Raw genomic sequence first — 22,888 nt, forward strand, 5'->3', positions numbered from 1 at the left:
TAACAGGCTCCGCACTGGGTGCAGAACGTGCTTAAGACTCTCTCTCCCTTGGGGTGCTTGGGTGGCTCAGTCGTTACGCATCTGTCTTCAGCTCAGGTCATGATCCCAAGATCCTGGGATCAAGCCCCACATCAGGCTCCCTGCTCCATGGGAAGCCTGCTTCTCCCTCTCCCACTTCCCCTGTTTGTGTTTCCTCTCTTGCTCTATCTCTGTCAAATAAATAAATAAAATCTTTAAAAAAAAAAGAAAAGAAAAAGAATCTCTCTCCCTCTCTCTCTGCCCCTCCCCCACCTTGCACTATCTCTAAAACAAAACAGGGGCTCAGGGTTCTTTCTATAGGACAAGCTAAATAAAGTAGACCACATTGTGCACCCCCATAAACAAATCCCATTTAAAGCAATGAAATTTTATATTTAATCGGGACATTGGAAGAAAAGAACCAAAGTCATAAACATCGCTAAGAAGTTTGGCAACCATTCTACCAGGGTTCTGGTAGATAGAATATAAACTGTTTAGTTTCAGGCTTTAATTTATGAGTCAGAAGAAAATATAATTTTCTTTCTATTAAGTGCATTTTTTAAAAATCACACCTATATTCTGGATTTGTTTTTCCCTTCAACAAAGCCAGTAAGCAAACATATTTGAAAGAAATATATGTATTTTCATTTACTAATGTGAGTTGCATTTTTCTAAACATACTAAATTTTTTTTCCTCTTCCTAATTATTTGGATTGGAAAAGGTCAGGATAAGGCACAGGTTTATGTTTTTGCATCTTGCAATTTAATTCGGAAAGAAATATTTCAAAGTCGGGGCGCCTGGGTGGCTCAGTGGGTTAGGCCGCTGCCTTCGGCTCGGGTCATGATCTCAGGGTCCTGGGATTGAGTCCCGCATCGGGCTCTCTTGCTCAGCGGGGAGCCTGCTTCCTCCTCTCTCTCTCTGCCTGCCTCTCTGCCTACTTGTGATCTCTCTCTGTCAGATAAATAAATAAAATCTTTAAAAAAAAAAAAAGAAATATTTCAAAGTACATAAAAATATATATATATTTCTGTATCTGTTTTTAAAAAGCTACTGCTGTATAAAACTGAGGTATAACTTTATTTTTTAAAAGATTTTATTTATTTTATTTATTTGACAGAGAAAGACACAACGAGAGCGGGAACCCGAGCATGCGCAAGAGAAGTGGAAGAGGGAAAGATGGGCTCTGCACTGAGCAGGGAGCCCGACGTGGGACTCCATCCCAGGACCCACGGATCATGACCTGAGCCAAAGGCAGATGCTTAAGCATCTTAAGCCACCTGGGTGCCCCTGAAGTATAACTTTAAACATCCCTGTTATGCAATTAGCAAACATCACAGTAAAGACTGGATATGGCAAGACCCATCAATGGGTGCTAAGTCTAGGGAGAAACTGGGGGGCAGGGAGGCTGGATACCTTCATGGTCTTACACTGTGTCTTCATCAACCACTGATCAGTTACAGGGAAAAAATATGGGGCGCCTGGGTGTCTCAGTTGGTTAAGCATCAGCCTTTGGCTTAGGTCATGATCCCAGAGTCCTGGGATCGAGTTCCACATCCATTTCCTAGCTCAGTGGGGAGCCTGTTTCTCCCTCTGCCAGCTGCTCCCCCTGCTTGTGCTCGCGTGAGTACTCTTTCTCTCTCTCTCCCTCTGACAAATAAATAAATAAAATCTTTACCAAGAAAGAAAAAAAGAGAGAAAATATTATACAAAGGAGAAAGTGGACAAACCCTTAACCAGGTAGTCACTGATAGTTAACATCACCAGCAGACATCATGCATGCATCCCGAGATACAATACTCCAAGACGGATACAATATCGCCTACATAGTACTTTGGCTGAAATCTAGTAATGATGAAACAGACAAATTCAAAATGAGAAATATTTTATTTTAAAAGGGGAAGGGGAAGAGATCACTAGCATAAAAGACAAAAGGTTGTAGAAGTATTCTGGATTAAAGAGATCTAACAACTAAATACAACTGAATCCCATACTAGAAGAGGAAAAAAAATGCTATGAAGCACATGATTGGGTCAACTGGCACAGCTGGAATACAACAGGTCAGATAAAAAGATTATTATCGGGGCGCCTGAGTGGCTCAGTGGGTTAAAACCTCTGCCTTGGGCTCAGGTCATGATCCCAGGGTCCTGGGATCAAGCCCCACACTGGACTCTCTGCTCAGCAGGGAGCCTGCTTCCTTCTCTTTTTCTGCCTGCCTGTCTGCCTACTTGTGATCTCTGCCTGTCAAATAAATAAATAAAATCTTTAAAAAAAAAAAAAAAAGGTTACCGATGGTAAAATTACTAGTTAAAAATTTTAAAAGATGGGGTGCCTGGGTGGCTCAGGCAGGTAAGTTTCTGCTGTCAGCTCAGGTCATGATCCCACAGGGATCAAGCCCCATGTCAGGTTCCCTGCTCAGTGGGGAGCCTATTTCTCCCTCTCCCTCTGCCTACTTGTTTGTTCTCTCTCTCTCTCTCCGTTAAATAAATAAATAAAAATCTTTTTTAAAAAAGATAACTTTATTCTTAGAAAATAAACACTGAAGTATTTAGGAGCAAAGGGCTATGATCTATGTAATTTATCTTCAAATTTTGAAGAAAAAATTATACAATATTATATATATGTATTTACACACACACACACACAACATGAAGCAAATGGGATGGGAAGTTAGCAGTTGTGAATCTGGGTAAATGGTATTCCATCCGTATGCATGTTCTTTGCATTATTCTTATTCTTATAATTTTTCTCAAAGTTTGAAACAAATTCCAAGTAAAGTTAAAAATTATTTTAAAATTTTCTGAAAAATCCATTTGCTCAAGACACCAGCATGATTCCCATCATCAGTGAGTTATCCATCCTATCCCTGAGGCTGGCTATACTAGGTACCAAAAAGGGATGACCGGGAGAAGACAGCGATGAGGACTTACATGGAGAGAGAGCATGGGGACAGAAAGGAGACAGATGTATAGTTTTACTACCAATAATATTATATATTTTAGTAAGAACTTACAAATTATGAAATCAGGACGATCTCTCCACGCTTATTACAAAGGCTTTTTTTCAGCAATTGTGAACCAGTTCCGACGACAGCAAGAACAAAATAATGTTGTACTGGCTATCATACTTTATGGCTGGCTAAAATTATGGTAACATTTATTGAATGCCATGTGCCAATGTAACCATTACATTCTCCTATTTACTTCTAAAAGTTTCTAAAGCAGGATCTAAACCCACAGCTTGTCTTATTGTAACCACATGTTCTCACCTAGGCATGTTTCACAGAAATAACGCTTACATAGAGTATCCTGCTGGTGCTGAGGGTGCAAAAGATATTATAAATTGACTTCCACTGCGGAAGGTGTATGTAAACACCACTCTACCCATCACGTAGACTGACAAGAGGAGATAAGGCCAACGGTTGTCTCTTTACCCCTTTATTAAATAAACTCTATTATCTCCTTTACAACTTACAATTATACCGATCATGTTATTAAGAATGAACAGAGGAGGGTGATGTTTACATGGGAAACTGTAACCAGCATTTAACACAAAGACCAGACAGAGCAAGGGCTTAATAAACATTGGCTATCACCTTTGTTAGCATTATTATTACTGGTGGAAGACAGCAGGAAAGATTCTTCTCAGGCGTAATTATGTCAGTATCACACAGGCCACTCTGACATATGTATCATTTATGTTACACTGCCTTTTAATAAACTTAACTTCAGGGTTCAGGGGCTATCCCTACATTATTTCAAATAGCATATAATTAGAAATTAAAAAGTTCTAGTCCATAACCTACCTACTTGAGAGCTTTGGTTTATTTTAAATTCTTCTTCCTTAGCAATTTTTTCAAAAAGCACTGGTAATCCCCCAAAACTTTTTCCCACTTACATTTAATATTTGTGTCCAATCACTGACAATTCTGTGACGTGTAGCATGCTTATTACTACTAAGGAGAAGGTGCAGTTCACTCCATCCCATAGAATTAGGGAGGGTAAAGACAAACAGTAGAATTAATATCATGGGACTGGCCTCAAGGATTATGAACAACTGTAAATTAGGTACTGAGGCCACACATCTCGAAGATTGGCCCCATTTCCCACCTGGTATGAATATAAGCAGTAGAGGTTAGTCTAACAAAAAAAAAAAAAAAAAAAGTAGCATAAATGCATCTGCATTATGTGAAAAGATGGGGAAATGCAAATTAGCAGAACTCCATTTGAGTTTATCAACAAAAGTGATTAATACCACAGGTCCAAGGGTATCAGATGAGAAGAAACAGATACATTTCCAGTCCTCCCATGTACATACTAGGCATTTAATTAATGGCTGTTGACGGAATGAAATTGGCAGGGGGCTGGATAAAAAAAAAACAGGTAGGGTAAGACATCAGGAGGAGGGAAGTAGAGAAAAAGTCACATGGGGAAGGGAGAGGGAAGGAAAAGTGTCCCCCTTTTGCTCATTCTAACATCTGCAAACCTGCCACCCCGACAACCCCTTCTAACTGGCCACCTGGTCTCAGGTCACACCTGGCCTAGGCAGGTACCACCCATCTCTTCCAAGGAGCTGAAAGCCTGTGTGCCCACCACTTGTGAGAAAGAGCCACAAATCAATGTTCAAAATGAAATGCCTAAAACACAGGAGCCTGAGCCAGCTTGAAGAAACAAAAGACAGAATCTCTGCCTGCAGGGAAGTTTACAAACCCAAACAATTTGCTAGGAAATCACACCAGGAATCTAGATAACCACCCACCTCCCTACCCCCAACCCTCCCTGTCCGTGATGGCAGATTCTGCAAAGCCTTAGCTCTCTAAGGATAGGAACTTATTTATGTCAAGTGAGTCTTAAAAAAAAAAAAAAAAAAAATGCTGATGAACCAAAAAGAAAATACAATGATGCTGAATATTTTGTTTTATCTATGCACCCTCTTCCCCCAGTGGTGTGGGGAAACAGTCAAGCAGGCCAATAATTTCAGGAACTTATTCTTATTCAAGGCTGCCATGCTAAGAAGAGAATTTAAACTAGGGATCCAAAGTCTAATTTCGGTTTCTCGACTAAATATAAAGTGACACTGGGTATATCTTTCTTACCAGCTGCTCTGAAAAAATCATTATCTTTGTCCTTGGGGAGAAAGTTTATAGTTTGGTACTTGCTGCAGATTATAAGAATATTCCTCTTTTCTAATTAAATTTTAATATCCTATAGGAAAAGGGTAAGTCATTTAGAAAGGGCAGTCAATGGGGACAAGCAGTCTAAGTAACAGAAGCTAGAAAAAAGTTGTTGAGGCAGCTCTTTAATGGCAGCAGACAGCTCTGTCTTTATGATATCTTCTCATGGGGCTTCAGTGCTCAGCACCACAGCGCTGACGACAAGGAGACAAAAGCAAACTGCCTCTGACAGTCTTTCTACAAACGGCTTCTACCTCAGTTCAAAGCCTCTCTCTCATTTGTCTGCTCTCCCCGAGTCCAATCGTGTCTCCTACAATCCTTCCTTCACAGTGGCCAGAGGGATTTTTTTTTTTTTTTAAGATTTTTAAATTTATTTGAGAGAGAGCATGAGAGGCGAGAAGGTCAGAGAGAGAAGCAGACTCCCCATAGAGCTGGGCGCCCGATGCAGGACTCGATCCTGGGACTCCAGGATTGTGACCTGAGCTGAAGGCAGTTGCCTAACCAACTGAGCCACCCAGGCGCCCGCCCGAGAGATATTTTTAAACAGACCAGCTCATGCCACTCCCCCGATCACATCCTTCTGCATCTTTACGCTGCTCTTAAAATACAATCCAAGCTCCTCGCCATGGTCCACATGACCCTCGAAGACCTCATAAGGTCCTGTGTGGTGCAGTCCCCACCTACCTCCCTAGCGTCCCCAGTGTGCTCCCTTCTGCTCTGGAAGTGCTCCAAGAACTTCCCCACCTCAGCCCTTCCACACTCGCTGTTTCCCAACATCTGAACACCGAGGGCCTACCACAGCACCTGGCACACGGTAATCTCCCAATAATAGTTCTTGAGTGAGTGGATCAATGTTTCATTAGAATGGTTCCATGGGGAGGGTTTGGGTGGCTCAGATGGTTAAGCATCTGCCTTCAGCTCAGGTCATGATCTCCAGTGTCTGGGATCGAGCCCCTTGTCGGACTCCCAGCTCAGCAGGGAGTCTGCTTCTATCTCTCCCTCTGCCTCTCTCCCTGCTTGCAATCTTTCTCTCAGAGGAATAAATAAAATCTTTAAAAAAAAAAAAAAGAAGAAGAAGAAGAATGGTTCCATGGGAGGATAAAGACTTGCATCTAGAATCCACTACCTTTCCAAGCAACATATCCTATGTCTGTATATATTTATGTGTGTATATACAGACACATACAGTATATATATATATACATATATATATATATATATTCTTTTTTTTCTTTTTTTTTTTAAGATTTTTTTATTTATTTGACAGACAGAGATCACAAGTAGACGGAAAGGCAGGCAGAGAGAGAGAGAGCGAGAAGCAGGCTAAACAGAATATCCTCTCCTGATAAATTTCTATTTCCGTTTGGTACTAGCTTTACCAAACTGATTTGATGCTGGCACACATGTCTGTCTCCCTCTCCGAATTCAATGCTCCTTGCAACCATGAATAACATCTTCCACATTTCAACGTTGTCAAGGACCACGGCACATGTAAGTTTGCAAAATGCACACAACCCTCCGAATCGCAGTAGTGAACTGAACTCCCATTTAAGGAGTTTGAATCCAGTTCAGGGTGTTAAAGCCTTGGCCACAGTCCACAACTCCCACAGAGAATGAGCATTTGCCTTGTCTTAAAGGTAAGGCAGTATCTGCCTAACCTTAGAAATGTCAGCATCAGATGGCAAGTGCTGTCTGTTTCCCAGAGGGAAGGAGGGAATAAGGACAGTATCCTATTGTTCTACAGCTGCCTGACAAAGTACACTAAGGCCCAGTAGTAACAATCACAAACTTGAGCTGGCTCTGCTTTTTCAGGATCTTGTGTGTTCTCTAAGTCTCTGCACTGCCCATGCGCAAGAAGGGTAAGTAATCTTAGCAGTGGCCCCTGCCTTTGAGCAGTTCTGGCCAAAACCCAGAGCTGCCATCGGGACACAACATTAATAAAGTCATCCCAGTCGCATCTGGGAAGGCCAAGGCCTGTTATTTTTCAGCAAGGCAAGTCTACTTACTCCCACAGGAGAGAAACCAACATGGCCACCAGGGAGAGCCTGGGACAAAACGTACTTAACCAGCAACAGATAAACCAAAAGCCTGGAGTCTGAGAACAAGCTAAACATTCCGCTCCTCTCGGCTCAAGTCACCGTACATCATCTTTGAGAAGAACAAAAGCAAATGTAGGGGCGCCTGGGTCGCTCAGTCAGTTAAGCGTCTGCCTTCGGCTCTGGTCATGATCCCCGGGTCCTGGGATGGAGTCCCATGTTGGGCTCCCTGCTCGGCAGGAGCCCTCTCTCTCCCTCTGCAGCTATCCCTGTGTATACTCTCTAATAAATAAACAATCCTAAAAAAAAAAAAAAAGGAAAGGAAAAGTAAAGGACCTGCCATACGCTGGAAGAGGGCTTGGAGAATGCAGGCAATTTTGTCAGCTGAGCAAGGCAGAGTGGTGCACACCAGCAACCTCGAAAATCTAAATTCGGTACAGCCACCGCTAAATCACCTGTAGGGGGGTGGGTGGGGAGTCATTTCATTGTTCACTGCCTTCATTTCCCTACTTAGGATGTTGAGAAATAGCCGTATACTGAATATGCTGACATTTTTATTACTGAATGCATATAAAATCTAATCTTAAACACACCAAAAAGAATTATTTTGATAATTAGGCGAAACAAAACTGAGACTAATATTGGTGACTCAGGAGTCACCTCCTATGGTCATCTCCTCAGAGAGATCATTCCTAAACTCATCAAACTAACGTTATCCCCACTTATTTTGTTTTGGGCCCTCCCAGCAGTTACTACTACCTGAAACTGTAATCTTCATTTGCAGGTTTTTCTTTTCTCTCCCTCTCTCAACCAAATGAATAGCATATTTGCTGATCTTACTGCTTTATCCTGCCTGGCTCAATAACTATTTGATTGAATTAATACCAAGGTTAAAAATAATTTGAAAAAGACAAAATAAAACTATTTGACTGAATTAATACCAAGGTTAAAAATAATTTGAAAAAGTCTTTTGTTTAAAAGACTGGAAGACTAACATTGATCTCAAGCCTTATAATAAAACTACAATAATCAAGACCATGTGTATTGGCATATGGACAGATAAACGGATCAATGAAACAGCATGGATTCCAGAAACAGACCCACATGTAAATGGACAACAAACTTTCTACAAAGATACAAATTCAAAAGAGTCTTTTCAACAAACAGTGCTAAAACTGGATATCTATATGCAAAATATATATATGTATGTGTGCACATACATACAAATCTTCACACCTCACCATATACAAAAATTAACTCAAAGTGGATCATAAACCTATTAGAAAACATTTGGGACCTTGGTTTAATTAAGCAAAGATTCCTTAGCACGATCCATTAAAAAAAAATTAAGGGGCACCTGGCTGGCTCAGCCAACAGAGCATGTGACTCTCAATCTCTGGGTTGTAAGTTTAAGCCCCATGTGGGGTGTAGAGATTACTTAAAAATAAAATCTTTTAAAATTAATTAATTAATCAATTAATTTAATAAAATAAAAATTGATAAACTGGATTTCATCAAAACTAAAAACCTCTGTTCTTTCTAAAGGGACTGTTAAAAAAAATATATGAAAAGACAATGGGGCTCAGTCAGTTAAGCATCCAACCCTTGGTTTCGGTTTAGGTCATGATCTCAAGGTTTTGGGATCCAGCCTTGCATCAGGCTCTGCACTCAGAGGGGAGTCTGAGGAATCTGCTTGAGGATTCTCTTCCTCTCCCACTCCCCCTCTCCCCACTCATGGGTGTATGGGTGGGTGGGTGTGTGTGTGTGTGTGTGTGTGTGTGTGTGTGAAATACATAAATAAATATTTTAAAAAGGGGGGCACCTGGGTGGTTCAGTTGGTTAAGCATCTGTCTGCCTTTGGCTCAGGTCATAACTTCAGGGTCCTGGGATGGAGTCCTGAGCCCTGTTCCCTGCTTAGAAAAGAGTCTGCTTCTCCCTCACCCTCTTGCCCACCACCCCCACCTATGCCTGTGTACTCTCTCTCTCTCAAATAAATAAAATCTTTAAAAAAAAAAAAAAAAAGATGAAAGACAAACCACAGACTAAGAGAAAATATTTGCAATTCTGATAAAGGACTTGTTTCCAGAATAAAGAATTCTTTTTTTTTTTTAAGATTTTATTTATTTATTTGACAGAGAGAGCAAGAGAGAGCAGAAGCATGGAGGGAGAGGGAGAAGCAGCAGGCTCCCTGCTGGGCAGAGTCTGACAAGGGTTCAGATCCCAGGACCTCGAGATCATGACCTGAGCCAAAGACAGATCCTTAACTGACTGAGCCACCCGGGTGCCCCTGGAATAAAGAATTCTTGAATCTCAATTTTTTAAAGAAATTTTTTTAATAAAAATGGGGGAAAATATTTGATCAAATAGACATGTCACAAAAGAAAATATACAGATGGCAAATAAGCACACAAAAAGATAATCAACATCATTAGTCACCAAGGAAAATATGAATTAAAACTACAATGAGGGGGTGCCTGGGTGGCTCTGTCAGTTAAGCATCTGCCTTCGGCTCAGATCATGATCCCAGCGTCCTGGGATCAAGCCCCACATCAGGCTCCCTGCTCAAAGGGAGTCTGCTTCTCCCTCTCCTCCCCACTTGTGCTCTCTGTTGCCATCTCTCCCTTTTTGTCAAATAAATAAGTAAAATCTTTAAAAAAAAAAAAAAATGAAAACGACAATAAGGGGTGCCTGCGTGGCTCAGTCAGTTAAGTGTCTGTCTTCTGCTCAGGTCATGATCCCAGGTCTTTATATCTGCCCTCTGCTCAGCAGGGAGTTTGCTTCGCCCTTGCCCCTGCCCCTGCCCCCATCGCTCATACACATGAACACTTGCTCTCTCTCTCTCAAATAAATTTTTTAAATCTTTAAAAAAGAAAACTACAATGAGATACCATGACAGAGCCACTAGAATGGCTAAAATTTAGAAATTGACCATACCAAGTGTTGTTAAAGGTGTGGAATAACTGTAACTCTTATATGCTACTAGTAGGAATATACTACTTTGGAAAAGTTTGGCAATTTCTGAAGAAGTTAAATATGCATTAACTAGATGAGCCAGTCACTCCCCCAAGAGGTATTTTGGTAAATACCTCTTGTGCACAAACATTCACAGCAGCTCTATTTGTGATAGCCAAACTCTAGAACATTCCAAATGTTTCCATCAACAGGTGGATGGATAAACAAATGGTAGTACACCCATACGATGGGATACTACCAAGCAATAAAAAGAAATGAACTTTTTGATACATACTACAACATAGTGAATTTCAACGTAACTATGCTGAGTATAAAATACCAGATCTAAAACTCCATTTATATATATTCTAAGATTTGTAAACTAAGGTGTAGTGACAGAAAGCAGAAGAGTGGTCCCCTGACAAGCAAGGAAGGGATTTAAAAAGTCACAAGGAAACATCATAAGGGATGATGTTCATTATCTTCACCATGATGATGGTTTCATGAGTATGTGCATGTGTCCAAACATCAAATTGTATGCTTAAATATATGTAATCTAATGCGTGCCATTTATACCTCAATAAAGCTGCTTAAAGGGGTGCCTGGGTGGCTCAGTGGGTTAAGCCTCTGCCTTCAGCTCAGGTCATGATCTCAGGGTCCTGGGACTGAGCCCCACATAGGGCTCTTTGCTTACTAGGAAGCCTGCTTCCCCCTCTCTCTCTGCCTGCCTCGCTGTCTACTTGTGATCTGTCAAATAAGTAAATAAAATCTTAAAAAAAAAAAAAAAAAGCTGGCTAAAAATAATAAAACAGACCTGCAATCTGAAAATATAATAAATAATTTCCAATTACATGTGTTATGTTCACAAGCTGATTTTTTAGGTGGCACGCATTTCTTTTCAATAACATAAGAGGGCCAGGGAAACAGAATGATCTTTGCCACTTACAGCTTTGGCCATACCCCCAACTTCTCCAATTCTACACTAACAAGCCGGACAATGTAGGGTCTATTACTACTCAGCCCCTTCCCCACTCCCAACCCCCAGTCTTTTTGTCTCCTAAAGAAGCAGATCCTTACTTGTCTGGAAGAGCAGACACAAGGAACAAAAGGTTCAATGACTATTTGACAGATTAAAGAATAGACAACTGTTTTATTTAAAAGCTCCCTAAAGAATTAGAACAGTTGAGGCTATACACTGTTCCGATGAAATGCAGTTCTATATTACCCAGATCTGTAAGCACTTGGCCAGGAGACCTGTCCAAATCACTCACTTCCTAAGAGGTTTTGGTTTTGTTTTCTCTCCCTCTTTTCATTCCACAAATAAATAATTTGCAGGTGTATTTTGAGAAGACATTCCCAGTATTTTGAAAGTAACCCCAACAGCTTGAAACAGTTTTTTAAATGTCTAAGACAGTGACCATAGCAAGCCAATAAAGGAAAAGACCAAACAATGGGTCTTATGTGTGAATCGTATATAGAGTGGCAATACAAAATAACAGGATCATTTTCTGAAAACAATAGGTCACACTGCAGTTCAACAACAAAATAAGGCTTACAAATGATTAACAATAGTTATAAAATAATAATAGCAACATGGTGATGAAACAGTGGGGATTCTGGCTCCACCACTTATTGGTTCAGGGACTTCAGGCAAGCTGCCTAACTTCTGAAAATCAGTTTACTCATCTTTAGAACCAGGATAACAGAAGAAGAAGAATTCCTCTTCTCATAGGGTTATAGTGAGAATTAAATGTGTGTGACTTACAGTAAGAACTAAATAAACGTTAGCTATTAGAAGTATTATTACCTTGAATCTGCAAAGGATCTCCTTAATTCACTAATCCTCCTTTGACTCTTAGGTGCAAAATCCTGTCATTTATTAGCGTGAAACTTCTGAGCCTCAGTTTCCACATCCGTAAAACGGGGGCGATTAATGTTACCTGACTTTCGAGGCTGTGGTTGAGGATTAGCTAACAAGAGATAGGGCTCCCTTTCCTCCCATCTCCCAAAGCGAAGACCGCGGAGGAAGGAAATACTTCTAATAGCAGCAGATACAGTCAGTTTTTCCATTTCTGACACGTGAGAGGTGGGGGGGAACGGAGGTGCAAAGAGCCACATGAAGGGGTCAAGTTCCCGAGTGAAGCCCCCAAACGCACGCGAGAGGCAGAGTGACCCTGAGCCGCTCGACTGTCGGGGGCCCGGCCCCGCGCAACTCCCTCCTCTCCCCTCCCGCGTCCCGAGCCGAGGAGCCTCCCCAAGTGAGCGGGGTTATTTCGGAATCACCATGAGGCAATTCTCATGAGGCAATGGGTCAGGAATGCGGCGCCGAGCCGGGCCGCTGGCGTCCGCGGTTCCCTGGGCGGCTCTACCTGCCCGCGTCCTGACGGGCATCCCCAGGGCTGCGGGAGCCGGAACTCGGGGAGGCAGGAAATGAATGGGGACCCGAGAGGTGGGGGCGCGGTGGCGCCGGGCCCCCGACCCCGGGAGAACGAGAAGTTCGGAGGAAGACTGCCCCCCGCGACCCTGAACGGGAGTCCGAAGCCCGGCCGGGGCGCCCCCTCCCGGGCGGGGCTGATCGAACGCGGCGGGGGCCGGGCTGAGGCCCGGGCCGGGCCCTCGGGGCTCCTCACCTCCGCGATGTCATGTTCCTCCCGCCCTCCGGCTCCGCGACGGACCCGCTCCTTGCTCAGGCTCTGCTGGGCCCGGTCACATCGGGCTGGCCCGAGGGAGGCCCGCTCGGGACCGGACAGGGAGGCAGAGCCAGCCGGCCGCGCGCAGACCCCCCTCCAGGCCTGGGGATCCCGGAGACTGTGCAGCCGCCCCCCAAGCCCGGTTCGCTCCTCCTCCTCCCCCGCCTATCCCCACCGGCGCTGCCGTGACGTCACCCCGCGCGACGCCCGCCGCCACTTCCTGCTCCCACTCCGCCCGAGACTGAGCGGCGGCTGGTAATGGCAGTTCATAGTCTCCGTGGAGCCGTTGCAACACAGTTAGCAAAGCACTTGCACCCTCCTTTAGACCCGGGCTGCAAGGCGCGCGCGCGGCGCCCTCACTACTGACCGCATTCCCACGAAGCGATTGCATTCGCTCCCACCGTGTCAATTTTCATCCCTGTCCCGAGAGCCAAATCGAATTTCATTCATTTTATTCCATCTCCGCTCCACTTTTCAGCTGTGTAACCTTAGGAACGTTCCTGAGCGTCAACTGTTGAGTCTCTGAGCTTCAGTGTTCTCCATTTCTTCATTTCTGTAAAGTGAACATGGTAATTGTATTCTTTTCATAAGATTATTATGGGGATTAAATATGCAAAATGCTTAGATCTCCCGGCCTGACCTATTTAATAAGTCCTTTGTGATTGTTATCTGGATTATCATGATAATTAAACATCTGTTGAATGTTCTCTTTCTGGTAGGCCCTGTTTAAAACTATGGGGATACAAAAAACAATGGGGATACGGTAGTGAACTGAAGACAAAAACCCTGAGTGTTTTAACTCAAGAAAATACTGTATTTCCGTCTTCCTTTTTTTTCCCCATACCCCTTTATATTATCACTTTTTAAAGATTTTTACTTTATTTTAGAGAGAGAGAATACCAAGTAGACTCCTTGCTGAGCCCATCAAGGGGCTGGATCCCAGAATCAGGAGATCATGGCCTGAGCAGAAACCACGAGTTGGACACTCCACCAAGAGTGGATGCTCTACTGACTGCTCTACCACCAGGTATCCCTTATCTTTTTTTTAAAGATTTATTTATTTATTTATTTATTTGAGAGAGAGAGAGAGAAAGAGGCAGAAGAAGAGAGAGAGAGAGAATCTCAAGCTGACTCTATGCTGAGTCGTGGGCTCCACTGGAGATTAAGTCTCCCAACCCTAGCCTAAGCCAAGAGTTGGAGCTTAAAACACTGCACCTTCCAGGCACCCCTATATTTCATCTTCAGTAGAGTAGTTAGGTAAGTCTTCACTGAGAATCACAATCTGTGTACAAATCTGATCCTAGAGTAGTCAGTGGGAATGACTCTGGCAAATAGCATTTCAAGCATAGGGAGAGGCAAGTGCAAAAGCCCTGAGGCAGGAGGCTGCCTCCTGTTTTCCAGAAACTATGACAAGCTCTCTGACTAGAGCATAGAAGGCCGTGGGAGGGGTGAAGGGAGACCAGTAGGAGATGAGGTGAGAACAGAATAGAGATGATCTGGGGTCCTATAGGCTATTTAAATGAACGGTAAAATGGAGGGCCATTGAAAGATTTTTAGCAAAAAAGGAATATAATCTGTTTTAAAATTAAACGTAATAAAGAAAGGGTACTCTGGGAAAATCAGATCAAGAGAGCAAGTCTGAAAACAGACTAGTTCAGAATACTGTAATATTCCAGACTAGAGATAATGGTGGCTCAAACCAGAATGAGAAGCTAGAGCCTTTACCTGATGAATGTCCTTGTGATTCATTAAAGGCCACAGATTTAGTAAGTGGCAGAGTCAGAATTCGAACCCACATCTATGTAGCTCCAGAATCTTTATTTTTATTTCCTCCCAATGCTCCCCACCTCATTCTTAAAAAGAGAACTCTAATACTCTGATATAAGGTGCTGACTTCCTAAGCCTTGGTGATACCAAAAAAAAAACAAAAAACAAAAACCTGACAAAATGTATCATTAATATATGTCAGTTTAATTTAGATAATAGACCTTCAACAAGCAGTTGCCTACCCTGTTTCTTTCCAGACCCCCTAAAAGTCCTGGCCCTCTAGATGACTCAAATAACACTGACTGATGTTAGGCCCACAGACTTGCCCTTTCTAACCCATTCTCCACCAAATAAAAAGAGTAATCTAAAATGCAAAAGTAGTCACCCCCTGCATTGAATACTTCAATGGCTACTTATTGCTTTTAGGATGAAATTATAAAAAAAATTTAACAACTCAGTCTGGTCCCTCACTTACCTCACCAGCCCCTCTTCCCAGGACTCTGTGACTCAGCCATGCTAAATGACCTTCAGTTCCCCTCAATATATGAAGCTCTCTTACAGCTCAGTATCTTTACACAATCTACTCCCTCTCCCTGGAGGTTTCTTTCTCACCTCCTTCCTCATGATCTCTAATCTATGTCTCTGATCTCAGACTAGAAGTCATCTCCTCTGGGGTAGAAAAACTTACCTGATTCTCCCAGAACAGGTTAGATGGTCCCCGAGACACCTATCCTAGCTTAGAACTGAACACAGTTCACTATAAATCTAAGAAATAGTACTATGGGGACGCCTGGGTGGCTCAGTTGGTTAAGCAGCTGCCTTCGGCTCAGGTCATGATCCCAGCGTCCTGGGATCGAGTCCCGCATTGGGCTCCTTGCTCCGCAGGGAGCCTGCTTCTCCCTCTGACTCTGCCTTCCATTCTGTCTGCCTGTGCTTGATCTCGCTCGCTTTCTCTCTGACAAATAAATAAATAAATAATCTTTAAAAAAAAAAAAAAAAAATAGTACTATGTGGAGGTTAAGTTCTTGATCTCCAAAGCTCAGCCTGCCTACTTGGCTATCCAGAGGCAAGTCACTTGACTTCTCTGTGTCTCAGTTTCCTTCTTTTGAAAAAATGGAGGGGTCCACATGTTACCACAGGCAGGTGGTGAAGCATGAAATATTTCCCCTGGGGACGCCTGGGTGGCTCAGTTCTATGTTCTATGAGGGAGTTCAAAACCTGTAGCATTAAATGAAAAGTTTACATTAGCACATCAGGCCCTTCTAAATATGAACAATGCCTACCTGTTCAGCTTCATTTACTCCCACTCCCTCACATAATCTCAGAGTTTCCAAAGCCCTCTTGTTGTTTCTTGCATCCCTGTCTTCCTAAATTGAGTTCTTTCTGTCTGGAACACCCTTTAAACCATCTCCAACTGGAAAACTAAGCAACAGGCAAGATTCAGCTCTAACTCAATCAGCTCCTCCAGGAAACATTCTCTGCACACACCCCTCAAACACTTCCTGAGAAGAAAATAGAGACACCCTGCCTATGCTTTAGGGGCTGCCTAGTCATCCCTCTAAAGCCCCTAACAGTTTAACATCGCTGTTGGTTGATTCTTCTGTCTCTTCCCCTAGATCATGGGTTCCTTTTAGAACAAAGTCATTGTCTTTTTTTTTTTTAATATTTTATTTATTTACTTGAGAGAGAGAGAGCATGAGAGGGAAGAAGGTCAGAGGGAGAAGCAGACTCCCCATGGAGCTGGGAGCTGGACGTGGGACTCGATCCCGGCACTCTGGGATCATAACCTAAGCCAAAGGCAGTCGCTTAACCAACCGAGCCACTCAGGCGCCCCAAAGTCATTGTCTTCTTCTACTTTATTTTATATTATTATTTTTTTAAACAGGCTCCATGCCCAATGTGTGGCTTGAACTCACGACCCTGAGATCAAGAGTCACATGATCCACTGACTGAGCCAGCAAGGCACCCCCTTCTTCATCTTTGCATGCCTAGAGTCTAGTACAGTGCCTGGTTTAGAACAGGCTCACGAAATGTTCATTTAGGGAAAAAAAAAAAAAGAAGTATTCATTGAGACATATTTTATTTTGATTTCTTTCTAAATCACAAAAGCAATACAACTTCCTTACAACAAACTTTATAAAAACAGTAATTTTCCCTGCTTCTCATGTATGCATATTGCCAACTCAAAACCCCACCAGTGTTAATGGTCTGATATGTATTCTTTCACTTTTCTCTATACCTATACAAATACACACACGTATACCTCACACACACTCACATAAATAACATATATACAGACTTTGTCTTTTTTTCCTTTTTTTTAATTTAAATTCAACTAATTAATATAATGTATTATTGGTTTCAGAGGTGGAGGTCAGTGATTCATCAGTCTTCTATAATACTCATTGCTCATTATATCAGTTGCCCTCCTTAATGACCATCACCGAGTTATCCTATCACTCCACCACCACCCCATCCAGCAACCCTCAATTCGTTTCCTATGATTCAGAGTCTCTTATGGTTTTTCTCCCTCTCTGATTTAATCATATTTTATTTTTCCCTCCCTTCCTCTATGATCTTCTGTTTTGTTTCTTAAATTCCACATATCAGTGAGATCATAGGATAATTGTCTTTCTTTGATTGACTTATTTCACTAGCACAATACCCTCTAGTTCCAAACACACACTTACAAACAGCAAGATTTCTTTTTCTTTTTTTTATGGCTGAGTAGTATTCATATATATATATCTCACATCTTACTAATCCATTCATCTGTCAATGGACATCTGGACTCTTCCCATAATTTGACTATTATGGACATCACTGCTATAAACCTTGGGGTGCAGGTGCCACTTCGGATCACTACATTTGTATCCTTGGGGTAAATACCCAGTGGTGCAATTGCTAGGTCATACGGTAACTCTATTTTCGACTTTTTGAGGAACCTCCATACTGTTTTCCAGAGTGGCTACACCAGCTTACATTTCTTTCCACCAAGAGTGTAAGAGGGTTCCCCTTCTCCACATCTCCACATGCCAACATCTGTCCTTCCCTGACTTCTTAATTTTAGCCTTTCTGACTGCTGTGAGGTGGTATCTCATTGTGGCTTTGATTTGTATTTCACTGATGCTGAGTGATGTGGAGCACTTTTTCATGGGTCTGTTGGCCATCTGGATGTCTTCTTTGGAGAAATGTCTTTTTCTGTCTTCTGCCCATTTCTTGATTGGATTATTTGTTCTTTGGATGTTGAGTTGGAGAAGTTCTTCATAGATTTTGGATCCGAGCCCTATATTGGATATGTTATTTGCAAATATCTTCTCCCATCTAGTTGGTTGTCTTTTGGTTTTGTCAACTGTTTCCTTTGCTGTGCCAAAGCTTTCTATCTTGATGAGGTCCCAACACTTCATTTTTGCCTTTGTTTCCCTTGCCTTTGGAGATGTGTCTAGCAAGAATTTGCTGTGGCCAAAGTCACAGAGGTTGCTGTCTTTATTCTCCCCTAGGATTTTGATGGATTCCCATCTCACATTAAGGTCTCTCATCCATTTTAAGTTTGTTTTTGTGTATGGTGTAAGAAAATGGTCCAGTTTCCTTATTCTGCATGTGGTTGTCCAATTTTCCCAACACCATTTGTTGAAGAGACTGTCTTTTTTCCATTGGACATTCTTCTCCTGCTTAGTCGCAGATTAGTTGACCATAGAGTTGAAGATCCATTTCTGGATTCTCTATTCTGTTCCATTGATATGTGTGTCTGTTTTTGTGCCAGTACTATACTGTCTTGATGATGACAGCTTTGTAATAGAGCTTGATGTCTGGAATTGTGATGCCACCAGCTTTGCTTTTCTTTTTCAACATTCCTTTGGCTACTTGGGGTCTTTTCTGGTTCTATACAAATTTCAGGATTATTTGTCCCACCTTTGTGAAAAAAGTTGATGGTATTTTGATAGGGATTGCATTGAACGTGTGATTGCTCGAGGTAGCATAGACATTTTTAACAATATTTGTTCTTCCAATCCATGAGCATGGAATGTTTTTACATTTCGTTGTGTCTTCTCAATTTCTTTCATGACCATTCTTTAGTTAGAGATCTGAGTACAGATCTTTTGCTTCTTTGGTTAAGTTTATTTCTAGGTTTCTTCTGGTTTTGGGTGCCATTGTAAATGGGATCAACTTCTTAATTTCTCTTTCTTCTGTCTCATGGTTATAGAAATGAAACTGATTTCTGTGCATTGATTTTATATCCTGCCACTTAGCTGAATTCCTGTATGAGTTTTATCAATTTTAGGGTGGAGTCTTTTGGGTTTTTCACATAGAGCATTGAGTCATCTGCAGAGAGTGAGAGTTTGACTTCTTCTTTATGGATTCAGGTGCCTTTTATTTCTTTTTGTTGTCTGATTGCTGAGGCTAGGCCTTCTAGTACTATGTTGAACAGCAGTAGTGATAGTGGACATCACTGCTGTGTTCCTGACCTTAGGAGAAAAGCTCTCAGTTTTTCCCTATTGTGGATGATACTGGCTGTGGGCATTTTGTATATGGCTTTTATGATATTGAGTCCTCTATCCTTACACTGTGAAGAATTTTAACCAAGGAAAGATGCTGTCATATGCTTTGTCAAGTGCCTTTTCTGCATCTATTGAGAGGATCCTATATTTCTTGTCCTTTCTTTTATTATACTTAAAGATTTTATTTATTTAGGGCTGCTTGGGCGGCTTAGTCAGTTATGATCCCAGGTCATGATCCCAGGGTCCTGGGATTGAACCTCACATTAGGCTCCTTGCTCAGCAGTGAGACTGTTTCTCCCTTTCCCACCCCTCCTACTTGTGTACTCTCTCTCACTGTGTCTCTCTTTGTGTCAAATAAATAAATAAAAAGATTTTATTTATTTATTTATTTAGCAGAGAGATAGAGAGCACAAGTAGATAGAGTGGCAGTCAGAGTGAGATGGAGAGGCAGGTTCTCTGCTAAACAGAGACCCCGAGGCAGGGCTCGATCCCAGGATCCTGGGGTCATGACCTGAACCAAAAACACCCACTTAACCAACTGAGCCACCCAGGTGCTCCTTGTCCTTTCTTTTATTAATGTGTTGTAGATTGGTGAATGTTGAACCATCCTTGCAGTCCAGGAGTAAATCCCACTTGGTCATGGTGAATAATCCTTTTAATGAACTATTGGATCCTAATGGCTTCTGTCTTGATGAGAATGTTTACATCTATGTTCATCAGGGATCTTTGTCTGTAATTCTCTTTTTTGCTGGGGTCTTTGTCTGGTTTTGGGATCAAGGTAATGCTGGCCCCGTAGAGAGAGTTTGGAAGTTTTCTTTCCATTACTATTTTTCGGAACAGCTTCATAACTATAGATACTAGTTCTTTAAATATTTGGTAGAATTCCCCTGGGAAGCCATCTGGCCTTGGGCTCTTGTTTGTTGGGAGATTTTTGATGACTGCTTCAATTTCCTTGCTGGCTATCAGTCTGTTCAGGTTTTCTATTTCTTCCTGTTTCAGGTTTGCTAGTTCATATGTCTCTAGGAATGCATCCATTTCTGCCAGATCACCTGATTTATTTGCAAACAGTTGCTCATAATACGTTCTTGTATTGTTTGTATTTCTCTGGTGTTGGCTCTGATCTCTTCTCTTTCATTTATGATTTTATTTATTCAGGTCCTTTCTCTTTTCTTTTTGATAAGTCCTGCCAGGCATTTATCGATCTTATTAATCATCCAAAGAACCAGTTTCATTGATCTGTTCTGTTGTTCTTTTGGTTTCTATTTCATTGATTTCTGCTCTAATCTTTATTCATTCTCTTCTCCTGCTGGGTTTAGGCTTTATTTGCTCTTTTTTCTCCAGCTCCTTTACATATAAATTTAAGTTGTGTATTTGAGACCTTTCTTGCTTCTTGAGAAAGGCTTGTATTGCTATATACTACCCTCTTAGGACCGCCTTTGCTACACCCCCAAAGGTTTTGAACACTTATGTTTTCATTTTCATTTGTTTCCATGAATTTTTCAATTCTTCTTTAATTCCCAGCTGGCCCATTCATTCTTTAGCAGGATGCTCTTTAACCTCCATGTATTTGAGTTCTTTCCAAATTTATTCTTGTGATTGAGTTCCAGTTTCAAAGCATTGTGCTCTGAAAATATGCAAGAGAATGATCCCAATTTTTCATACTGGTTGAGACCTGATTTGTGACCTAGTATGTGATCTATTCTGGAGAATGTTCCATGAATACTCAAGAAGAATGTGTATTCTGTTGCTTTAAGATGGAGTTTTCTGAATACATCTGTGAAGTCCTTCTGGCTCAGTGTGTCATTCAAAGCCCTTGTTTCTTTGTTGATCTTCTGCTTAGATGATCTGTCCATTGCAGTGGGAGGAGGGTGTTAAAGTCCCCCTACTATAATTGTATTATTATTCATGTGTTTCTTTAATTTTATTATTAATTGGCTTATAAATTGGCTGCTCCCAATTTAGGGCATAAATATTTACAATTGTTAGATCTTCTTGTTGGATAGACCTTTAATTATGATATAGTGTCCTTCCTCATCTCTTATTACAATATTTGGTTTAAAATCTAACTTGTGTAATATAAAGATTGCCACCCCAGCTTTCCTTTGATGTCTAATAGCATGATGAATGGCTTTCCACCCCCTCACTTTCAATGTCTTCGGGTATAAAATGAATCTCTTGCAGATAGCATGTCAATGGGTCTTGCTTCTTTATCCAATCTGATACCATGTGTCTTTTGATTGGAACATTTAGCCCATTTATATTCAGAATAACTATTGAGAGTTATGAATTTAGTGTCATTGTATTACCTGTAAAGTCCCTGTTTCTGTATATTGTCTCTGTTCCTTTCTGGTCTGTGTTACTTTTGGGTTCTCTCTTCACTTAAAGGATCCCTTTTAATATTTCTTGTGGGACTGGTTTGGTGATCACAGATTCTTTTAGTTTCTGTTTGTCTTGGAAGCTTTTTTTCTCTCCTTCTGTTTTAAATGACATCCTAGCTGGATAAAGTATTCTTGGCTGCATACTGTTCTCATTTAGCACCATGAATATATCATGCCAGTCCTTTCTAGCCTATCAGGTCTCTGTGGATATGTCTGCTGCCAGTCTAATGTTTCTAACCTTGTAGCTAATGGACCTCTTGTCCCGAGCTGCTTTCGGGATTTTCTCTTTATTGCTGAGATTTGCAAGTTTCAGGATTACATGTTGGGGTGTTGACCTATTTTTATTGATTTTGAGGGGGCTTCTCTGTGCCTCCTGGAGTTGAATGCCTGTTTCCTTCCCTGGATTAGGGAAGTTCTCCATTATAATTTGCTCCAATTTATCTTCTAACCCCTCTCTCCCCCGCTCTCTTTCCTCTTCTTCTGGGATCCCAATTATTCTAAAATTGTTTTGTTTTATGGTTTCACTTATCTCCTGAATTCTCTCCTCATGATCCCTTAGTTGTTTATTTCTCTTTTCCTCAGCTTCTTCATTCTCCGCCATTTGGTTTTCTATATCATTAATTCTTTCTTCTGCTTCATTTATCCTAGCAGTTAGGGGCTCCATTTTTTTATTGCATCTCAATAATAGCCTTTTAAATTTTACTTGATAAGATTATAATTAGATTTTAATATTTTATTTCATTTTAATTTTAATTAGATTTTAATCTTTAATGAGATTTTAATCTTTTATTTCTCCAGAAAGGGACTCTCTAGTGTCTTCTCTGCTTTTATCAAGCCCAGCTAATATATTTATAATCGTTATTCTGAATTCTAGTTCCGACATCTTAATTATGACCATACTGACCTGGCAGTCAGTACTAACTCTTGTTCTCTTTTTGTGGTGAGTTTTTCCGTCTTGTCATATTTGCAGAAAGTGTACGCTCTTCTGTTTATATAGTTGCAACAATTCTTTTCTTAGATCTCTGGTTGAGTTCACAGGTGGTCAGAATGATGTGATAGCTATCTAGCTGAATTCCTGGGACCAAACAACATTAAGGTCTCCTCCTCCTTGACCATCCTGGACTCCTCCAGGATTTTATTTTTCTATTCTGTTTTTTAACAAGCTCCTAATATGTGTCTATATTTGTGGATTCATAATATGTATGAATCCATTATTATAATAAAATAATTATATTAAGATTGTGTATTTATATGCATATATAATCACAAGGACTGTATATGTTCGTGACTTAATTTTTTCTCTTAATATGTAGTAAATATCCCTAAACCAGCATTTTTGTCCAGTGTAAATATAATATGAGCCATATATGCAATATT

The 22,888-nt window shown here is 41.2% G+C and overlaps 1 protein-coding gene and 1 long non-coding RNA gene across 2 annotated transcripts in view; one reads left to right on the forward strand and one right to left on the reverse strand.

The window, feature by feature from the left end:
* The window catches only part of PTPN11 (protein tyrosine phosphatase non-receptor type 11), an 85,751-nt gene extending 72,686 nt beyond the window's left edge, over positions 1-13,065 (reverse strand). The window contains exon 1 of the mRNA XM_082698431.1: positions 12,808-13,065. Within this exon, the coding sequence (XP_082554557.1) occupies positions 12,808-12,821 (14 nt within the window). The 5' untranslated portion in view covers positions 12,822-13,065. The remainder of the gene's footprint in view (positions 1-12,807) is intronic.
* A 17-nt stretch (positions 13,066-13,082) lies between these two features.
* Positions 13,083-13,894, forward strand: LOC309847791. The gene is made up of 3 exons (XR_014302621.1): positions 13,083-13,122; positions 13,346-13,436; positions 13,755-13,894. It is a non-coding gene; the product is annotated as an uncharacterized lncRNA (long non-coding RNA).
* Positions 13,895-22,888: the final 8,994 nt, after the last annotated feature.

Source organism: Mustela nivalis (assembly GCF_964662115.1).
Source record: "Mustela nivalis genome assembly, chromosome: 14".
Classification (NCBI taxonomy): domain Eukaryota; kingdom Metazoa; phylum Chordata; class Mammalia; order Carnivora; family Mustelidae; genus Mustela; species Mustela nivalis.